Raw genomic sequence first — 17,906 nt, 5'->3', positions numbered from 1 at the left:
TCACTGGAAACCAAGACTTGACTTGAAGATCTTGAATCCTTGAGCTCTTGAGGACAAATCTTGTTGGAGATGTTTGGGAGAGAAGAGAATGGAGATTAGGGTTTTTAGAGAGAGGAAGGAGTCTGAAATAATGGTCCAAAACGTGATCAAATCAGTGTATATATAATTTGGGAAAATATCCAAATTGCCCTTTCTCACAAAATCTGGAAAACAGGGTAAAACGCTCCTGGCGCGATAGTGGCGCGTCGCGCCACTACGGCGCCGAGTCAAATTTAGGCTTAAAACCTGCACATCTGATAGTGGCGCATCACGCCAAGGACCAAACTACAGAGGCTGTTTTATGGCGCGATAGTGGCGCGTCGCGCCCTTACAGCGCCAAGCCTATATTTTTTTGGGTTCTGGAAAATAGGCTTAAAAAACCCTGCACATCTCCTAGTGGCGTGCCGCGCCAGGGACCAAACTACTGAGGCTTGTTCCTAGCGCGATAGTGGCGCGTCGCACCACTGCGGCACCAAGCCCAGGTTTCCTGCAGTCACAGCCCAAGCCTAAAATTCCTGCAGTACTAGTCCGTCTTAGGATAGTCATAACTTTTGAATCCGAACTCCAAAAATTACAATCTTGGCGGCGTTGGAAAGAAGGCTCGAAGACCTTTAATTTAATAGGTCATGGGCCACCCAGATCATCATATTTCAAAAGATATGGTCGTTAGAAGTCGACCCCTTATACGAACTCATCTGAAACTTAACCGATTGAAAATCTTTGGACTCGATTTGGTGTTAGAGATCTCTTATGACCCCTAGACACATCTAACACACTTCAAATACTTAGGAATTAATCCTAACTCATGTGTAAGATTACAAGTCCTCCGGTCCGAGTCTACACACACGTGAAGAAATGTTCGAGTCTTTTGCGAAAAATTTTCCGGGGTGTTACAGATGGCAAGCAGCTTGACAAAGGCCAAGGCGCTTGGAGGAAGGCAAGCAGCATGGCAACAGGCAAGGACATGCGCGAGATAGGCGCATGGCACCAAGCAGACATGCGCGAGGCAGGCGCATGGCATCAGGTACAGACATGCGCGAGATAGGCCCATGACACCAGGCGGACAGGCGCATGGCACTAGGCGGGCATGCGCGAGATAGGCGCATGGCACTGGGCGGACAGACGCATGGCACTAGGCGGGCATGCGCGAGATAGGCGCATGGCACCGGACGGGCATGCGTGCAGGCAAGGGGTTGGCATCGGCAGACATGCGTGTTGGCACGGGCGTGCCGAGGCCAAGGCTGATGGACGATGGCAAGGCATTGGCATGGTGCTGGCAAGGCAGTACGGGTAAGGCATTGGCATGGTGATGGCAAGGCGTTGGCATGGTGCTGGCAAGGCATTGGCATGGCGCTGGCAAGGCAATGTTGGCAAGGCACGCGAGTGAGGCACGCACGCGGCACATGCGACGGTTGAGCAGTGTGCGAGGCACATGGGGCAGTTGGCAGTTCTCTGAAGACCTCGCCCATGAACTCCGAAATTTAAGGGCACGTTCCCTAGGTTGTTCTCCCATGTTCCCCATGTAATGCAGGCACTTTCCATGCACGTCCCTCCCCCTAAGACTGCTGCCATGACTTCTATATAAGTAGGCATAATTTGGCTAAGTGTAGATAGCAAGAGTTTTGTAGTACTTAGCCAAATTCGAGTGTTCCTTTTGTAAATCTAAGAGAGAGATAAACAAAAGGTTGGGCTAATTTGCTTATACATTGTGTACTTGTTTCCGTTGTGTGTGTGTTTGATACTAAATAGTCTAAGTGTCAAACGTTTGTGAGTGCTGGTAGGCTGAAGTTGGCTGAGAGTCGACTGCCGAGCAGTGGGAAATTTTGAGGCGAAAAATCACCCCTGTTACAGAAGGGGAAGTAGCCAGGTAGAGAAATTCTAGAGTTGTCTTTTTTTTTCCAGGCCAGAGAAGAAAAGAAAGAGAAGGGGAAGCAGGCACGTAGAGGAATTCTAGAGTTCCCTTCTTTTTTTCAGGCCGGAGAAGAACTTACACTGCTTGTCTTTGTTTGATATGTTCATTCGCCTTTGTTTGACATGCTCATTATTACCAATAAAAATGAAAACTACATCAAAGTGGAAGGGGCCAGCATAGAAGATAGATGTAGTTAGCTTATAGTAGTTGGCCTAACCAAAGCCTCACAACAACATAAAATTAGCCTTTAAGAATTGAATCATGAAAGAAATCAGAAGGAAAAAAAAACGGGAAAGAAGAAATCAAGAAACAGATCCGTAAAATATCAGCCTTAAAAGCAAGGGAAATATACACAAGCAATATATTGATTTTCAAATTGATGAAGGAAATATGCACAAGGAATACATTGATTTTCAATAATGAACTTCTTGTTGAAGTGTTCTGTAACATTTAGAAGCTAAGTTCCAAAAATGGATCTGAGAGAGCTCCTGATTAGCACTACATCTCCTCATTCTTTTGTACTAATCCTAGATTAACAATTCTAACAAGAATGATATCCTGACGGTCTATTTAAACAATGCTGATCCGAGGACTCATCAGGGATTTGTGTGAGAAGTGTTCCACGAAGGAAGAAATACAACTTCTTGCGAAAACAACGGTCTCAAATTGTCAAGCAGGTGCGCTGGCAGATTCAGCAAGTTCTTGCAGTAACTCTTGTTGCTCCAAAGTAGAACAAGACTGCACAAAGACTAAATTAGCATGACAGTCTTAATGGGAATTCTTACCATCCCCTCCCCTAAGGGATTCCAAATAGCTACTTAGCAAAGTAACATACCTGAACAGCCGTCTCGATGTCACCCTCAAGAAACGACATAAGTGGAAAGTTCATTTTTAGCCGATGATCAGTGACCCTATTGTCCTGTGAACATCAGAGAAAAGAGATCAGAATGATGAAAAGATGGGGCACAGGGATGGGTTATCCAAAAGAAAATTTTAGGAACCAGTCAGAATATTTCAAAAGAATGCAGAAACACAAGTATGCTTCATTTGTACCATCACTTCTTAAACAACAATCAGGAAAAACACAACGTTCAAAGTTTTCCATATTCAGTGGAAGTACTGGTTTCTATGAACCAAAACTGCAGTTCGAGCTTGTGGTAGGATATAATACCATCATAATCATTAATTGGATGCCAAAAGTTTCTTTTGAGAAAAAATACACTTTTCAGTTCAAGGCATTATGGCTTAATTACCTTGTAGTTGTATGTCCGAATTTTTTCTGACCGAGCACCGGTACCTACCTGTCATTGTAAATATAAACAGTCTAATCAGGAAAATTAACAAGATATCTTGTCCTCGTGCTCTTTAATCTAATACGAAAATTTAAGAGATCACAAGGCTTAAAATTGACCGTATAAAAAATGTTGTATCAACTTGGTCATATATTACCCAGGAAACAACTACAACAGTTACGGGTCAAATGGTATTGTGGCTCATTACCATTCAGTTTTATGCCAAATCCCTAGAATTCTTTATTTACACGTAAGAGATCTTTGCAGGGCCATTTTCTTCCATTCAAATTGTAAAAGGTTGTGTTAAACCATTTCCTCGACATTTACTTATCTATTGCAGACTCTATATCAATATGAAAGGTTTGGAGTAGTGATGGCATATATTAGATGATCAGCAAGTAGATATATGTAAGCTACTTGAACTTGGGGAACATATAGGTATGTTCCGTATGGATATCATTTTAGATGAGGTCATTTAAAAGAAAACCTAAAAAATATGTTGCCAAGCATGTTGATTTGAGTGTCCCCTTCTTACTGCATTTTGAGTATGCTAGTTCAACGATATGAAGGTTTATAGTCATCTTACCTGTAATTTTCTCTGATTTCTTATTGACTCCTGCTGCTCCCTCACCTTAATCTCATACCTGGAAGAACATCACAAGTCATACTCCATGCACAGATAATAGTAATTCCAGAAGTTATGAACATAGTAAACATTTACATAAACATCACCTTATGTTAATGTAAAGAAATGCATACATAGGAGTGAAATAGCAAGAATGGAACAATGTATAAAGAGGATACATATATAGAACGAATAGACTGTCCACGGCTCTTCAGCCTAGACAGTTATATCGGTGAATTTTAGGACCCACAAGATTTTGGTTCTAGTTCACTAGCAGATAGTGCATGTCTGAAACTAATGACATATTTTATTGCAAATAAAATTATGTAGAGATTCATATATGCATATGACCATTATAGAAATTGTCAAATGGTGAAGATCAACTAGAAAAGGGATGACACAGAGGGGTCATCAGCTCTTGGACAATTTTCCTTCCAGTGATTGTCTTGATTGATCGATCACGGGCTCTATCAGCCAGTGACCAAAATTTTGACAACCCCAAATCACGTAGCCTTGTGGACTTCCAGAAAAGTGAATGAAATGTTGAACCATAACCATGCCTAAAAGATAAAAGGCTAACAATAGACCTTTATTGTTTGATGCATGGGAAACTTGAAAGTTAGCCTATGTCAAGAGTGTGAAACATTTTAACCTGGAGCAGCCATGTGCTTATCATTGTCATAGAACATAGCCAAATACTAACAGATCCTTCCTAAATCACGCAGGTTTCTTTAGTTCACACTATTATACATGGCAAGGTTATCTAGATATGAAGATCACATACCACATGCTTGATGAAAAGCATATCTGACACGGGCAGTCATTAAAATTTGTTTCACTCTTAAACTAGCAAGACTAGCAAGTGAAGGTGTCCTAAGCAGTGAAATTTTTTGACATGCAAGCCAAAATATTCCGCAGAATTGAGGTAAAGATCCAGACACAGGGGTGGATGTGGCCTTTTGGCAACGGGTTCACCTGAACCCATAACTTTCAATACGGAGTAGATATATATATATGTAAAAACCTACTAAAATCTCAACAAATATTAGGTTTGAACCCATAATTTTAACAGTACAATGAGTTCAATGTGGAAAATCTTAAAAGCTGAACCCATTAAATTTAAATTCTGGATCCGCTTCTGTGAACATACATAGTGGGCAGCTCAAACACCAGAAACTTTTTTTATAGGATCTATAAAGCAGTACTTCAGGTTCACATCAGTAAGTGTATCGTTTTCTTAAGCAAACCTATCTAGTTGCTCTCAGAAGAGGTCAACTATATAAGCAAGGCCTTCTCACCTAATCCATAGAACTAATTTCATTCATATCTAAGTTGAGCAATTCTCTTTTTTATCTTTTATTTTTATATAAATAAAGTTCAGTAACACCATTAAGCAAAAAACTGATATATGAATCAATAACAACAACAACCCAGTGAAATCCCACAATGTGGGTCTGGGAAGGGTAAAGTGTACGCAGACCTTACTCCTACCAAGGTAGGACGGTTGTTTCCGAGAGACCCTCGTCTCAAAAGAAGCATAAAAGAAGCATAAAAAAAGGTCAGATAAGGCTAAGAAGTTCAAGATATATGAATCAATGTCCCTTACAATTTTGCTCTCAATAGTTGGAAAGCACGATTCTTGTTTTTAAGCTGACTCCTTTCTTCAGTACAAAAGATTCTAATGCCTGTTGGTTTATGGTAAAGATCAACTGCAGTCTCCACTTTGTTAACATTCTGCCCTGCATAGCATAATCATGCATTAATATATGCACGTCAATAAGCACAAGAAAAGTTCATGTATAGGGAAATGTAGTAGAACATGAAAGTTGAATCATCATATACCTCCAGCACCACCAGAACGTGCTGTTGTTAGTTCTATATCCTTCGGGTCGATTTCCACATCAACTTCATCAGCCTGAAACCAGATAATATATCAAGGCTGAAACCAAAAGAAATAACAGTTGCAGAAAACAGGGAACTGAAAAGACCTAGGAATACTTGGGGAAAAACAATCAAAAGAACATATAATTAGAAGTCTGGTGATCGACAACGACTCAGCCGTACATGGTGATTTAAATGATGCAGCAAGGTATGTGATTGCTACGACATCTGGGATGAACTTGCAGATAGTACACTTACATAAAAAAGATGGTCATATTGAGCTAGACTAAATAGCAGATAATTTTGAGTGAACATGTGGATAACTAACCTCTGGCATGATAGCAACTGTTGCAGTGGAAGTGTGAACACGGCCTTGAGTTTCTGTTAATGGTACACGTTGAACTCGATGAACACCAGATTCGTATTTCAATTTACTATAGACTCGGTTGCCTTTGATCTCCATCACATATGTTTTAAATCCACCTTTTTCAGCCTTGAAAAAAAATTATGTTAAATAGATCAGAGGAAGAACTTATTTCTTTTTAGAAAATGAAAAAGTAGATGTCAATTCGAATTTAGTGCATATTTACCTCAGAGCAAGAGATTGGAGCAAACTTCCAAGAGTTCCGTTCACTGTATTTCTGATACAAACGCACCTAGATGATGTCAAAGCAAAGAAGGAATAAGTGTGCCATGCACTGAGATCTGAGTTCTTCATTTCACGATATTGGAAGCAATAACCGCTTCTGTCATAGCTCGGGGGATGAAATAACACTTTAAAGACTCTATATTGGTTGGTGGAATGTAATGGTAACCAGGTACTCAAAGTCACATTTATTTATTTCTTAGCTGTAAGCTATGATACTTTGGACCCATAAAGGCCATGTTATAAGACATAGTGCTGTCTAACTCATTCCACTGTTACAAGTTCCAAGAGTAGAATGAACATTGAGATTAAACTTTTCTTTTTTCAATATCTGAAAAATATCACATCTATATGGGAGAATCCAGAAGGACTAAGGGAACATGTACCTACAAGATCACCAGCCCAAATTCCAGCCTCATCCCCACCAGCACCTGCCCTGACTGTAACACAAAAGAGTTAAGACAACTATACCCAGAACTAAAGCTTTTTGTGAAAAAGATATCATAACAATCAAAATTAAGCAGCATACGGCGGACGCACATCACATGCCGACTAACCCATAAGTTTCAATATTTGTAGCCACTGATGTGCTAGAATCTATAGTGGTAATCATTCCACATCCAAAGATTTATAGGCTGGACAACTTTTAGAGGACTTGCAAACAATTAGATTCTATCAATGTATGTTGTGCTCGATTTCATCAAATCAGCAACAACATAAATGTAAAACTAAATGAGGCCACTTAAAGGGATACTCGATGAAGCATGTATTACACAGTCATGTTTCAATTGACTTACTTCCCATTTTATCCCGTTCCAAAAATATGAGCTATCTCCTATATTGGAGAAGTTTTTTCTTCCAACAATTTAAGAAAATATAAATAGTACTAATTTATATCAATTAAACTTTAATGTGAATCTTTCAATTAACTTTTGCCACTTTCTCAGATTTTAAACACTTTCCTCTTAAACTCTTTGAAAGCCAGTCAATGTCAATCAATTTTAGTGAGATGGAGTAAAAGAGTCTGTAACCTTAGCTTTTGTTTCACTTCTAAATATCTCAAGAAAAGCCTCATGGCTTTTACATCTGCTCATTAAGTTCCTATGAATATTCTACTTTATTATTATTTGGATCACTTAATTATTGCTTGGAATTCATGAATCTGAAACTAAGCCGCAGAGCAGAAAATTCTCCAAACAAATCAAGACAATAAAGCAAAGTAAAAGAATAATATACCTTCAAGCATTATATTCCTAGCATCAAGAGGGTCACTTGGAAGGAGCATTAACTGCCATCATGAGGAATATCAACATAATCCCACAAATGAAGCGTAGAAAACAGTAAATATGAAAACTATCTCGAAACTGAAATAAGAAAGATAAAGTAAAACTACTTTAGTTGAAGCACTGTTAAAACCTTAAACTTCTCCTCTAGCTTTTTTATTTGCTCTGTCAAGGATTGAATTTCAGAAGCAACCATCTCAGCCATGTCCTCGTCCGCGCCAGCTTCTTTAGCTAAAGCTGCCAGGAATAGAAGAGTTTGTCACATATATGTATAAATAAACTACTACAAACAGCAGCATTCTAATGAAATCATGGAAGGAGAGCTAGCAAGTGGCAATAAAAATTCTTTTCAGGAAAATGTTAGGAATATCACAAAAGTGGATGATAACCTTTTGCTTCTTCCAGTTGCTTCTCACAATCCTTGAATTTCCTGTATGTTAACACGACCTAACTCAAAAAAGGCAACAAAGGTGAATAAAATAGAGTGTATCTTGTCAATGATAGAAAAGGAGATAAAATGACAGTTTAGTGAGGTACTTCATCTAGCTCTGACATTGACTGCGCCAACTTCTGATATTCACTTGGATTTGAGACAACATCTGGATCAGCAAGCTTAACCTGAAAGTGATTCAGTAGTTTTAAATGTAATTCGTGGACATTCCACATATTAAAGGAAATATTTAGAAAGTTGACCACACTTCATATAGGCTTAGACTTTGAACCAGTCAAATAGGAGACCTGTCTCAAATTATATGTTGCGAAAACCTAATTCACCTTATCTTTCAATCATAACTTCTTGAATAAATTAACATATGTATTTTTTTTAAGAATTAACTAACATATGTATTTGAATCATATATTTTGTTGCTTCATTTGCCTTGTATCTTGTTAGTTTGTTGTCATATTTTTGTTCTACCATGCTTCGAATTCTTCTCTTTTCTTTCGTGTGGGGGGTCAATCGGAAAACAGCCTCTTTATCCTACAAGGTAAGGTAAGGTTTGAGTACATCCTACCCTCCCTAGAACCCACCTGTGGGATCACAGTGGGTATGTTGTTGTTGTTTATTCAAATCAGACCGTAATGCTGCTAACAGAGTCTTAAATGGAAACTTAAGGTCCAAATCACTCTTGTCTGTTTCATTTAGCAAAACTCTTTAACTAACCATGTTATGGCCATACTGAGCCTAAGTCTTGCAAAGCCTACATATTTGAGAAGACATTCACATGAATAAGACAATAAGACCATACTACAACGTTTATTGAATTAATTGGTCTAAACCATTTTTTCCATTCATGTGCTATAATTAGCACAATACGGTAAAAAAATACCGCTTTTAAACCTGTTTGCATAGGCTCGTGCACTGATTTACGTTCAATAATCCCAGGGGCTTTCACTTCCACACGTCTTCGCTCGTGATCGCTTAGAACCCCTCTTCCATCAATAGGGACTCCCAACGCGTCGACCACACATCCTAGCATAGCCTTTCACGCAGGAACATCCACAATAGATCCAGTGCGCTTGACAAGATCCCCTTCCTTAATAGCAGCATCACTACCAAAGACAACAATACCTACATTCTCATTCTCAAGATTCAATGCTATTCCTTTCACACGCAAATTCCACCATTTCCCCAGCTTGAATCTCGTTCAATCCACCAAAAATCATTTTGACATATCAAGAAACTGTGCCTCAATACAAGACTAAATATGAATCCTATATATCCTTTGCGCTCAATTCAGACTGAATATTTGATTTCAAAGACTAATATTTATGTCCATGTATATTTTTGTTTATATTTTTAAACAAATGTTAGATTCATCCCATTAACCTATCGCAACCCTCTTCCTTTAAAGCAGAACTATTTTTCACTAAAATTTGCATTTTGCACATCCAGAAAGGAGAGTAAACAGAATTGGAAATTCAAAATGAATACAACAAACTATTCGAAGTTCAAAAAGCATAAAGATTCAGAAAGAAGCATACCGACAATTCTTTCCACGTTTTCTCAGCTGATTCAAGTTTTTTAATTAGATAAGGTTCCTGCAATATACCACAACCAGCATTCAAAATGATTACATCAGAAAATCTTAACACAACAACTTCCGATTACTACGTTTACTCACTAAATATGAATTCCTAAATTTACACTGAGTACCGAAAATTTAGGAGATATTTCATAATTTTTTGTTCTTCGTTTTTCACTCTTCGTTCTAACTATTTTGGTAGGAGTCACGATGTGGGATTTCACTGGGTTGTTGTTGTTGTTGTTGTATTCATTTTCTCGGCTAAAAAGAGGTAGATATTCCTAAAAGTTGTACGTACCGCCATGCAGATGATTCTTCTAGGACTACGGTTATGTGGAGCTCGAATAAAAGCTGATCCTCCACCGGAAAATTTACAGCAACGGCGTCGTATTGGCCACTGAATGGAACACGCGGTGGATATTCCGGCAGCGGCGAAGCAGGAGTTAGCTAGAGTATTCATGGTGTTATAACTCCGACGTGGTTCTTTGCAGCTCTGTAAAATTGAATGGATAACAGGTTGTGAATTTAGGAGCGAGAACAGGGAAGTGGAGCGACCCGGGAATGGAAATGGTTGGACCACTTTGGACCCGAAGAGACTTCTAGTAGAAAGCCCAATAGCCCATGGCCCAAACATAGATTGCGGATATGGGCTCAAAGATGAACGATCTGTGTGTGTCCATGTGGCACGTCAACTTATCCAGACGTTAGTAAACACCAAAGTTTTTTTTAAAAAAAAAATATATATATCTTTTTTACGATTGGTTATATCAGAGAGCAATTTTTAGCCCTTTATTATTTATTTAGTGATAGACAAGTTTGATGAGGCATATATATTTAAGGGAAGATGTCTGTCATGTATGTTATGCATAGAGGGACATAATATTGATCGACGAGATACGTAATGGAGTTAACGGTAAATTAAAAATTTGAAGACAGACATTAAAATTTAAAATTTCAAGTTAGTCGGGAGTAAAATGCAAGTTCAATAACATGACAAATGATGTGAAAATTGATACATAATAAGTTATACCCAAGAGAGGAAGTTTCATTTATTTTGGGATTATAATCTAAGAAAATGTGCAGATTGACGATGATGTTCAACATTGTATTGGAGCGGGCCGAATAGAGGTTTGTTTTCAGATTATTGTGTGATAAGAATATCATCAAGGCTTAAACATAAGTTTTAGCGTATAAAGTGTTGGTTATACGAACTTTATTATGTGGGGCAAAGTGCTATTGATTAATCAAGAACGCATACATTCTGAAAATGAAGATGAAAAAAATGAGGATGCACGGATGGATATTTGGGTGTATTCCATATTCAACTCCTACTTCAAAAGTTTCAAATAAAGTGAAAAAAATATTTGTAAAAGTATATACAGTAGCTAGTATATGTGATCTAATCACATGACATTATATAACTATCTATTTTTTAAGATAATCTCTTTTAGACCAGATTCAATTGCATGTTTAAGATAAATTTGTCAATGGGATGTTTTTGCCGGTCTTTAGAAATTCATGAATATAAACCATATTTAGATAAAATACATTTAAATTTTACATATTCTTTGTAAAAAGTATGATTAATCACAACTTCAATTTTAAATTTCAAATAAAATAAAAATTATTTAATATTCATGATCAAACATCCACTAAATATTCAACCTCAATTTCAAATATTATTTTATTCAATTGCTAAAATATTGTCCAAACAGGGAAATGTTTCTAAAATAGAGAACATCTATGAAAAAAGTAGATTTCAGAGGAAAAAATATTTTACTAGTCAAGGAGTCCGATGTTGACATAATTGACTCGAAATTTACTTTAGAGGAAAAAGTAAAAAATAAACTTACTGTACTAAACACTTTGATCACGTGATAGCCTTATTTTTTATATTTCCTCCATTTTAATTCTCTTTTTATGATATCCTATGATCTTATAGGACATAGGGGAGATTTAGCGGATTCACACGTGAATCTATGTTTTCTTTTTTAAATTATATATAATAATATTATATTTTAAAAAAAAATATTTAAATATCAATACGTGAATCTATATTCAAAATATCATATAATACTATGGTGTTTGGGTGCACCTGATCGCTAAGTGAAGTTAAAAATTTAAATCTTATATCTATTTTTTTTTCTTCTAAAAGTTGATAAGATCACTGTATGTAGTCATCGGTAGCACTTTTGGTGTTTCAATAATTTATTTATTTTTACTTTAATCTTTCAAACGTTTCAAGGCTGTCACATTGGAGATTCCTAATTTCTTTTAGCACTGTAAATTTTTTATATAATGAAACCAAATATGTATATTTAAATATATAAGAATTAATTTTGAATCTATAATTTTAAAAGTTTAACGGACTTAGGAATAAGAACCTAATGATCAAAATGATCGAATTTATATCTTAACTTTACCTATTCATAATGGTGCACCATTCTCTTAAAATTTTAAATACGCCTCAGACATCAACAAAATATAGGTATTTTTGTTCGAGTGTCCAACAACTTGAAGAGATATTTTGCCGAAGGTCAAAATTTTGTAATGGATAATAATCAGTGACATTATAGAAACAGATGACTTTAGTCAACTTTCTTAGAACATTTTTATCGCATGAATATGAAAAATATTGGGGAAACTACAAAAATTATAGTTGCCTATTAAAACACATAAATAAGTAAACATTATTTATGGGTCGTGAATATTTCGCTTTTTTAAAGAAAATTTCAGTTCATTATGGTAGAATCTTCACCGATTCAACAAAAATACTCTTCACTTGTCCAGATAGAATTCAAAATTTAAATTTTTATGGGTTGAATTTTAAACTTTATCATTAAATCCATTATATTTTTAAAGTTATGAGTTACAGTGTTAGTAAATTATATATACATAAATTAATTATGCTGCGTATCAAAAGTGACAAATTCAATTGAAATTATAATGCTACACATCTCTGCACTTGTCCTTTTTAGAATACAATAACCTGACAATTTTAGGTGATTAGACAGGACATGGCGCAGTTAAAGCTTACCGATGACATGACCATAAATATGAGGGTGTGGTGGACCCACATTAGGGTAGAAGGCTAGTACATAGTCTCATTATTCTTCCTTATTAGTAGGCGCATTAGCGCACTATACTTTCTTGTGCTCTGATTTCTCTTGTTATCTATTACTTTCTGTACTTTGATTACTCTATTTTATCTGTGTCGCTCTCGTTACTTGCTTTTCCATATCGTTTTGAACTTCTTAGCCTTATCTAACTTCTGTTTATGCTTTTATTGAGCCGAGGGTCTTCTGGAAACAGTCGTCCTACCTTGGTAGAAGTAAGGTCTACGTACAATTTATTCTTCCCAGACCCCACGTTGTGAGATTTAACTGGGTTGTTGTTGTTATTGTTGATATGTATATTACTTTTATTTTTAGGTCACTTATGTATTGTACGTAATTTTTTGCAAGGACAAATACAAGAAGATCCATTGTTGATTCACGAGAATTTAATAGTAATTACTAAATTTCTATAAATAATTAATTGTGAGTAAAATTTTGTATTTCTATCACATGAACATGAGAAATATGCCAATCTATCAGGAGCAGTTGTGTGAGTTTCCCATATATAATTTTTTTGTGTTGTTTTATAAATTCAAATATTTTTTCAAATCCAAAAAATCACTATTCATTCTTAGAACGAGCCAAACAACTTAGGAGGCGTGTGTTAATTTGGGATCGAAAACTACCTAACAAGGGATGACACGTGTTCGTCTATAATTGGTTGGAGCAGTGTACTCTGTCCTTTTTTCTCTGCAGAAGATTTAAGAAAATGCCTCTAATGTTATATCATAATATCGATTATGCCACCACAATTAAAGCTCGACTTTTCTTGACCAGCAAGTTAGCATGGGATGATGTGTTTCATATATATATTTGTTAAAGACAAAAAGACTTCACCGAATGTTTTGTACTTTTTGTTTAAAATAATTTCAACTAAACATCATTAGAAAAAAAAACTTTTTATACTGTTTGAAAAGCAAAAAAAAGGCTTTTCACTATGGCGTTTGAATGAAAAAAATTCACATATTTCTATTTTTAATATAAATGAAATAGAATATTGATCACTATCAAAGAATGTATTGCAGTAGATGCGATTATTTCTTTCTTAATTAGAAGCGTTAGATTTAGGTATGAAAAAAACTTTGATAGAGAACACTTTTCTCCGAATAAAAAATCAATTCAAGCATTGCCAAACCTGCCTTCCTTCTGTGTTCAAGACGTAGACTTTTACTGCCTTTGTCAAACTGTGAGCTATCCATGCGGTTATGCACTCTTTGAATAGGAATCCATTTTATGAAAGATCCTGACTTTCGTACTTTGGTGGGTCTCTGAGATTCTTTCGATGACCTGTGTTGAAGGAATATCTATCTAATCTGATCGATTGCTTAAAGCCCGTGATACCAAAGGAATCGGGGAAAGTTCGGAAGAGGAAGTGGCTGCCCTCCTCCTAAACCAACACCCTACGTAGAGTGAATTCAAATTAATCAGACTCCAATCAGGATATCGAATTTGATGAGAAAGTATTATCTATATCTCTTTCTAAGAACCAAAAGATCTCCTTTCCACTAAATATTTAATACTATCTAAATTCTTAAATGTCATTTCAATGATAAGTTAAGATTTTTTGTCAAGTTTCGAACATATTTGAGCTATAAAGAGATAAAATTATTATAACTAAGCCATATTTTTAGAATGTAGCTAAAATAGGCTTAGAGTAGGGTTTTTTTTCGTTTTATCAAAAAAATTAAATAGCATGCGTTAAATTTTAATGTAAAACGAAAGTTTTTCTTACACTTTATAAGGTGAAACTGCTTTAAATTATGTCTCTTTATGCAGTTTTTACAGTGTTTGTCATACAATTATATTGATTTGACATGTCATAAAAAAGGAACAAAATATTACGCTGTGTATTTTTATTTTGTTTAACCCTGAAGCTCCTCCGAGCTCTATTAAGGATGCTCAAAAATTGCACCTTCAACACTCCATTTTCCTTCATTTCAATCACATTTTGAATCAAAAATTAGAGTTTCAATTTATTGGGATGGTGAAATTATACATGACAAAAATGCCATTCATTATAATTGTCCACCCCGACACAATGCTAAGTATTCACTTAATGTCCGATTTCAAAAGTTTCTTTCATCAATTTATAAAAGAATAGGTGTAAATAGTATCGATTATGATTTAATTATAGCCGAAAAGTACCCGACTTCATTTTTATCTCAAGGATAAGTGTAAGAAAAAAAAACACAATTTAAAGTGTAAAAAGTACAACTTTATAAAATATAAGAAAAAATAAAGTGTAAGAAAAAGTTTCACTTTATCAAGTGTAAGTAAAAACTACACTTATTATAAAGTGTAAGAAAAAATTTCGTTTTACATTAAGGGATCGTTTGGTAGAGTGTATTAAAATAATGCTAAATAGAGTGTATTAGTAGTAATGCTTGTATTAGTTGTACTTGCATTAATTATACATAGAATATTTCTTATGCATTATTTGGTTTAGTGTATTAAAAAATAACATACATTGCATAAAAATATTTATTTACAAAAATATTCTCAAAAATTATGATGGAAAAGATGTAAAAGGGGTTTTGAGGGATAATTGAGTCTTTAACCATAATAATACAACATTAAATTCTCTGCATTACTAATACCTAGAAATCCATGGTATGGTATTAGTAATTCAAGCTTTAATACACAATAGAGTGTATAACTAATGTAAGCATTAGTTATACATGCCATGAAAAAGTATGTCAAACAAGATACTATTAATACACTTAATTAATGCATGCATTATTTTTGTTAACACACTCTACCAAATGACCTCTAATATTTAGACTTTAAAAATTAACGTCTGTTGTTTAATTTTTTTTATAAAATAGAAAAAAAGCTACACTAAACCTATTTAGTCATATTCTAAAAATGTATTTTATTTGTGTCAGTTATATCTCTTTATGGCTCAAATAGATTCCGAACTCCTTGTCCCACGATTTTTATTCTTTTTTACTGAAAAAAGTAGAGTTTATGCACGAGAATAATTGCTCCTTTTATGTGAGTTTTTAGCAATTTGGCATATATGTGTTGGAATAATGTCAGTTAAAACAATATGAATAATTTGATTTCATCTAATTGAATAAAAAATAATAGTTCAGCGTCTCCTGTAGTTGAAGTGTTGAATATAATCATTTTTTTAATGTCACTATTTTTTTTTAATTTTATCATCATTTTATTTATGTAATTTCACTGATTATACTATTGATATAACGATTTATAAGTGCCAACTTCTTTTATTAGATCAACGGAATTTCTACAGGCCAAAGTATGATCAATTATTAATTAACCTATATAGATCACTAGTTAGTAGTTATAGCCTTGCAGGACATTAATTTACTAGCTTCATAGTAGTATTATTTAATTTCGTTGCTTAATCAGGCAAAATAAAATTGTTTACCATGTGTATCAATTTCAAAATTAAGAAAAACAAAGAATAGAAAACGACAAGAATGTGAAGGACATGACAGTAATTTCGAATCCCAAGGAAAACAAGTGTCGGTTGCTATTCTCTTATTTTATTTCCATGAATTATTTGAGAAAAAATAATAGTAATATTATTATTATTATTATTATTATTATTATTATTATTATTATTATTATTATTATTATTAAGTTATGTATTGGATATGTTTATTTTTAGAATTGTTCTTATTTCTTACGTTATTACAGAATCGTTAATTAATTAACTAAAATAAGGAACAATCTTCACTCACAATTTTTTATTAATCCTTTTAATTTTTCCATTTGAATTTTCTCTTTTAAACAAAAGGGAGGACAAGTAAAATATTCCTGAATACAGTAACTCAAATAATCATATTTTGAGCTAGAACAGTCAAATCAAAATCTCTTTCTTGTTAATTATAAATAAAGCAAAATTTGCTTCTCTCTCGTCTATTTTTATTTGTCCAATATTAATTGAACATATCTTTTAAAGAGTTACAAATAAAATAATAATTTTACTATATTACTTTTTAAATTTAATAAATCCAACCATTTACGAAATGCATTAAAAATGACTATAGTTATTATTAAGATAAATTAAGAACTAAGGAGTCGTTTGGTTTAGATACAAGTTATGTTGGGATAAGTTATGTTAAGATGAGTTATGTTGGATAAGTTATGATGAGATTAATTATGCTGAGAGTAGTTTTTACTGCTTGTTTGGTTAGTCATATTTAAAGTTATATTCATTGCATAATTTCTAAGAATAAATTGTTTGTTTACCAAAGTACACTCCATCTTATTTAACCTTTTTTTTACATTTTCTTTACAAGCTTTAGTTATTCATTCCTAAACAAAAAAAAATCATCTAATTTAACTTAAATATTTTTATTTATGCATTTCCATAATTGTGCCACGTGTTTTTAAAATTAAACTTTCATCATATTTAACTTAAAAATAAAACTTTCATCTTATTTAGCTTTAAATAAAATTTCAATCTTATTTAACTTAAAAATAAAACTTTCCTCTTATTTAGCTTAAAAATAAAACTTTCATTTTGTTTAGCTTAAAAATAAAACTTTCATTTTAAGTTTATTAAAGTAAAAGAAATTTTGTAATTAAAATCATCTACATTTTAAAGTTATCTATATTTTAATTGATATATAAAATATAATTTTTAAGTTAGTAATAAACTATTAAATTAAAAATATGTAATTTAGCAGTGGAGTGACCATTTTAAGAGAAATCAAAATATAAATAAACATAAATATTAGAAAAATAAATTTAACTTATAATATATTCATAAATAGAAATTGTATTATAAAATATAATTTTTAATAGAAAAATATATTATCATAAAAACAATAATTAATTAAAGTTATGAATGTTATTATAAATGTATTTAAAAATTATATAAATATACAGAAATGTAAAAGTGGTGTTTAAAAGAAAGTTAAAGGGAATATTTTTATCATTTTACATCTTTATCTCAAGATAAATTATCCTGGAATTAGCATTCCACCCCAAGGAAGGGATAACTTATCCCAGTATTAATTGTTAATTTTGAGATAAGTTATCCCTTCCTTTCCAACTAAACAAGGGATTAAAGGCCACTTAAAAATTATCTCAAAATTAATTTCTCTTATCCAT

At 33.8% G+C, this 17,906-nt stretch overlaps 1 protein-coding gene across 1 annotated transcript; it reads right to left on the bottom strand.

The window, feature by feature from the left end:
* Positions 1-2,344: 2,344 nt before the first annotated feature.
* On the bottom strand, positions 2,345-10,227 carry LOC129882906 (peptide chain release factor APG3, chloroplastic). The gene is made up of 15 exons (XM_055957396.1): positions 10,001-10,227; positions 9,662-9,718; positions 8,216-8,296; positions 8,068-8,125; positions 7,812-7,915; positions 7,632-7,683; positions 6,786-6,835; positions 6,340-6,405; positions 6,078-6,242; positions 5,711-5,783; positions 5,475-5,607; positions 3,830-3,887; positions 3,205-3,252; positions 2,787-2,870; positions 2,345-2,689 (listed from the first exon to the last, which is right to left on the bottom strand). The coding sequence occupies exons 1-15, from the start codon at positions 10,160-10,162 to the stop codon at positions 2,621-2,623; spliced, it is 1,260 nt and encodes a 419-aa protein (XP_055813371.1). The 5' UTR covers positions 10,163-10,227; the 3' UTR covers positions 2,345-2,620.
* Between the last annotated feature and the right edge of the window lie 7,679 nt (positions 10,228-17,906).

This window comes from Solanum dulcamara, chromosome 3, assembly GCF_947179165.1.
Source record: "Solanum dulcamara chromosome 3, daSolDulc1.2, whole genome shotgun sequence".
NCBI classification, from domain to species: domain Eukaryota; kingdom Viridiplantae; phylum Streptophyta; class Magnoliopsida; order Solanales; family Solanaceae; genus Solanum; species Solanum dulcamara.
The sequence above is the reverse complement of the archived record's forward strand: the minus strand, read 5'-3'. Positions and strand labels throughout refer to the sequence as shown.

Coding starts and splice junctions, on each gene's coding strand:
- LOC129882906 (XM_055957396.1), bottom strand. CDS start 10,162: ATGAATACTCTAGCTAACTCCTGCTTCGCCGCTGCCGGAATATCCACC. Junction 6,243..6,339: donor CTCCAATCTCTTGCTCTGAG/GTAAATATGCAC, acceptor TTTTTTTTCAAG/GCTGAAAAAGGTGGATTTAA. Junction 5,784..6,077: donor CAGTTGCTATCATGCCAGAG/GTTAGTTATCCA, acceptor ATCTGGTTTCAG/GCTGATGAAGTTGATGTGGA.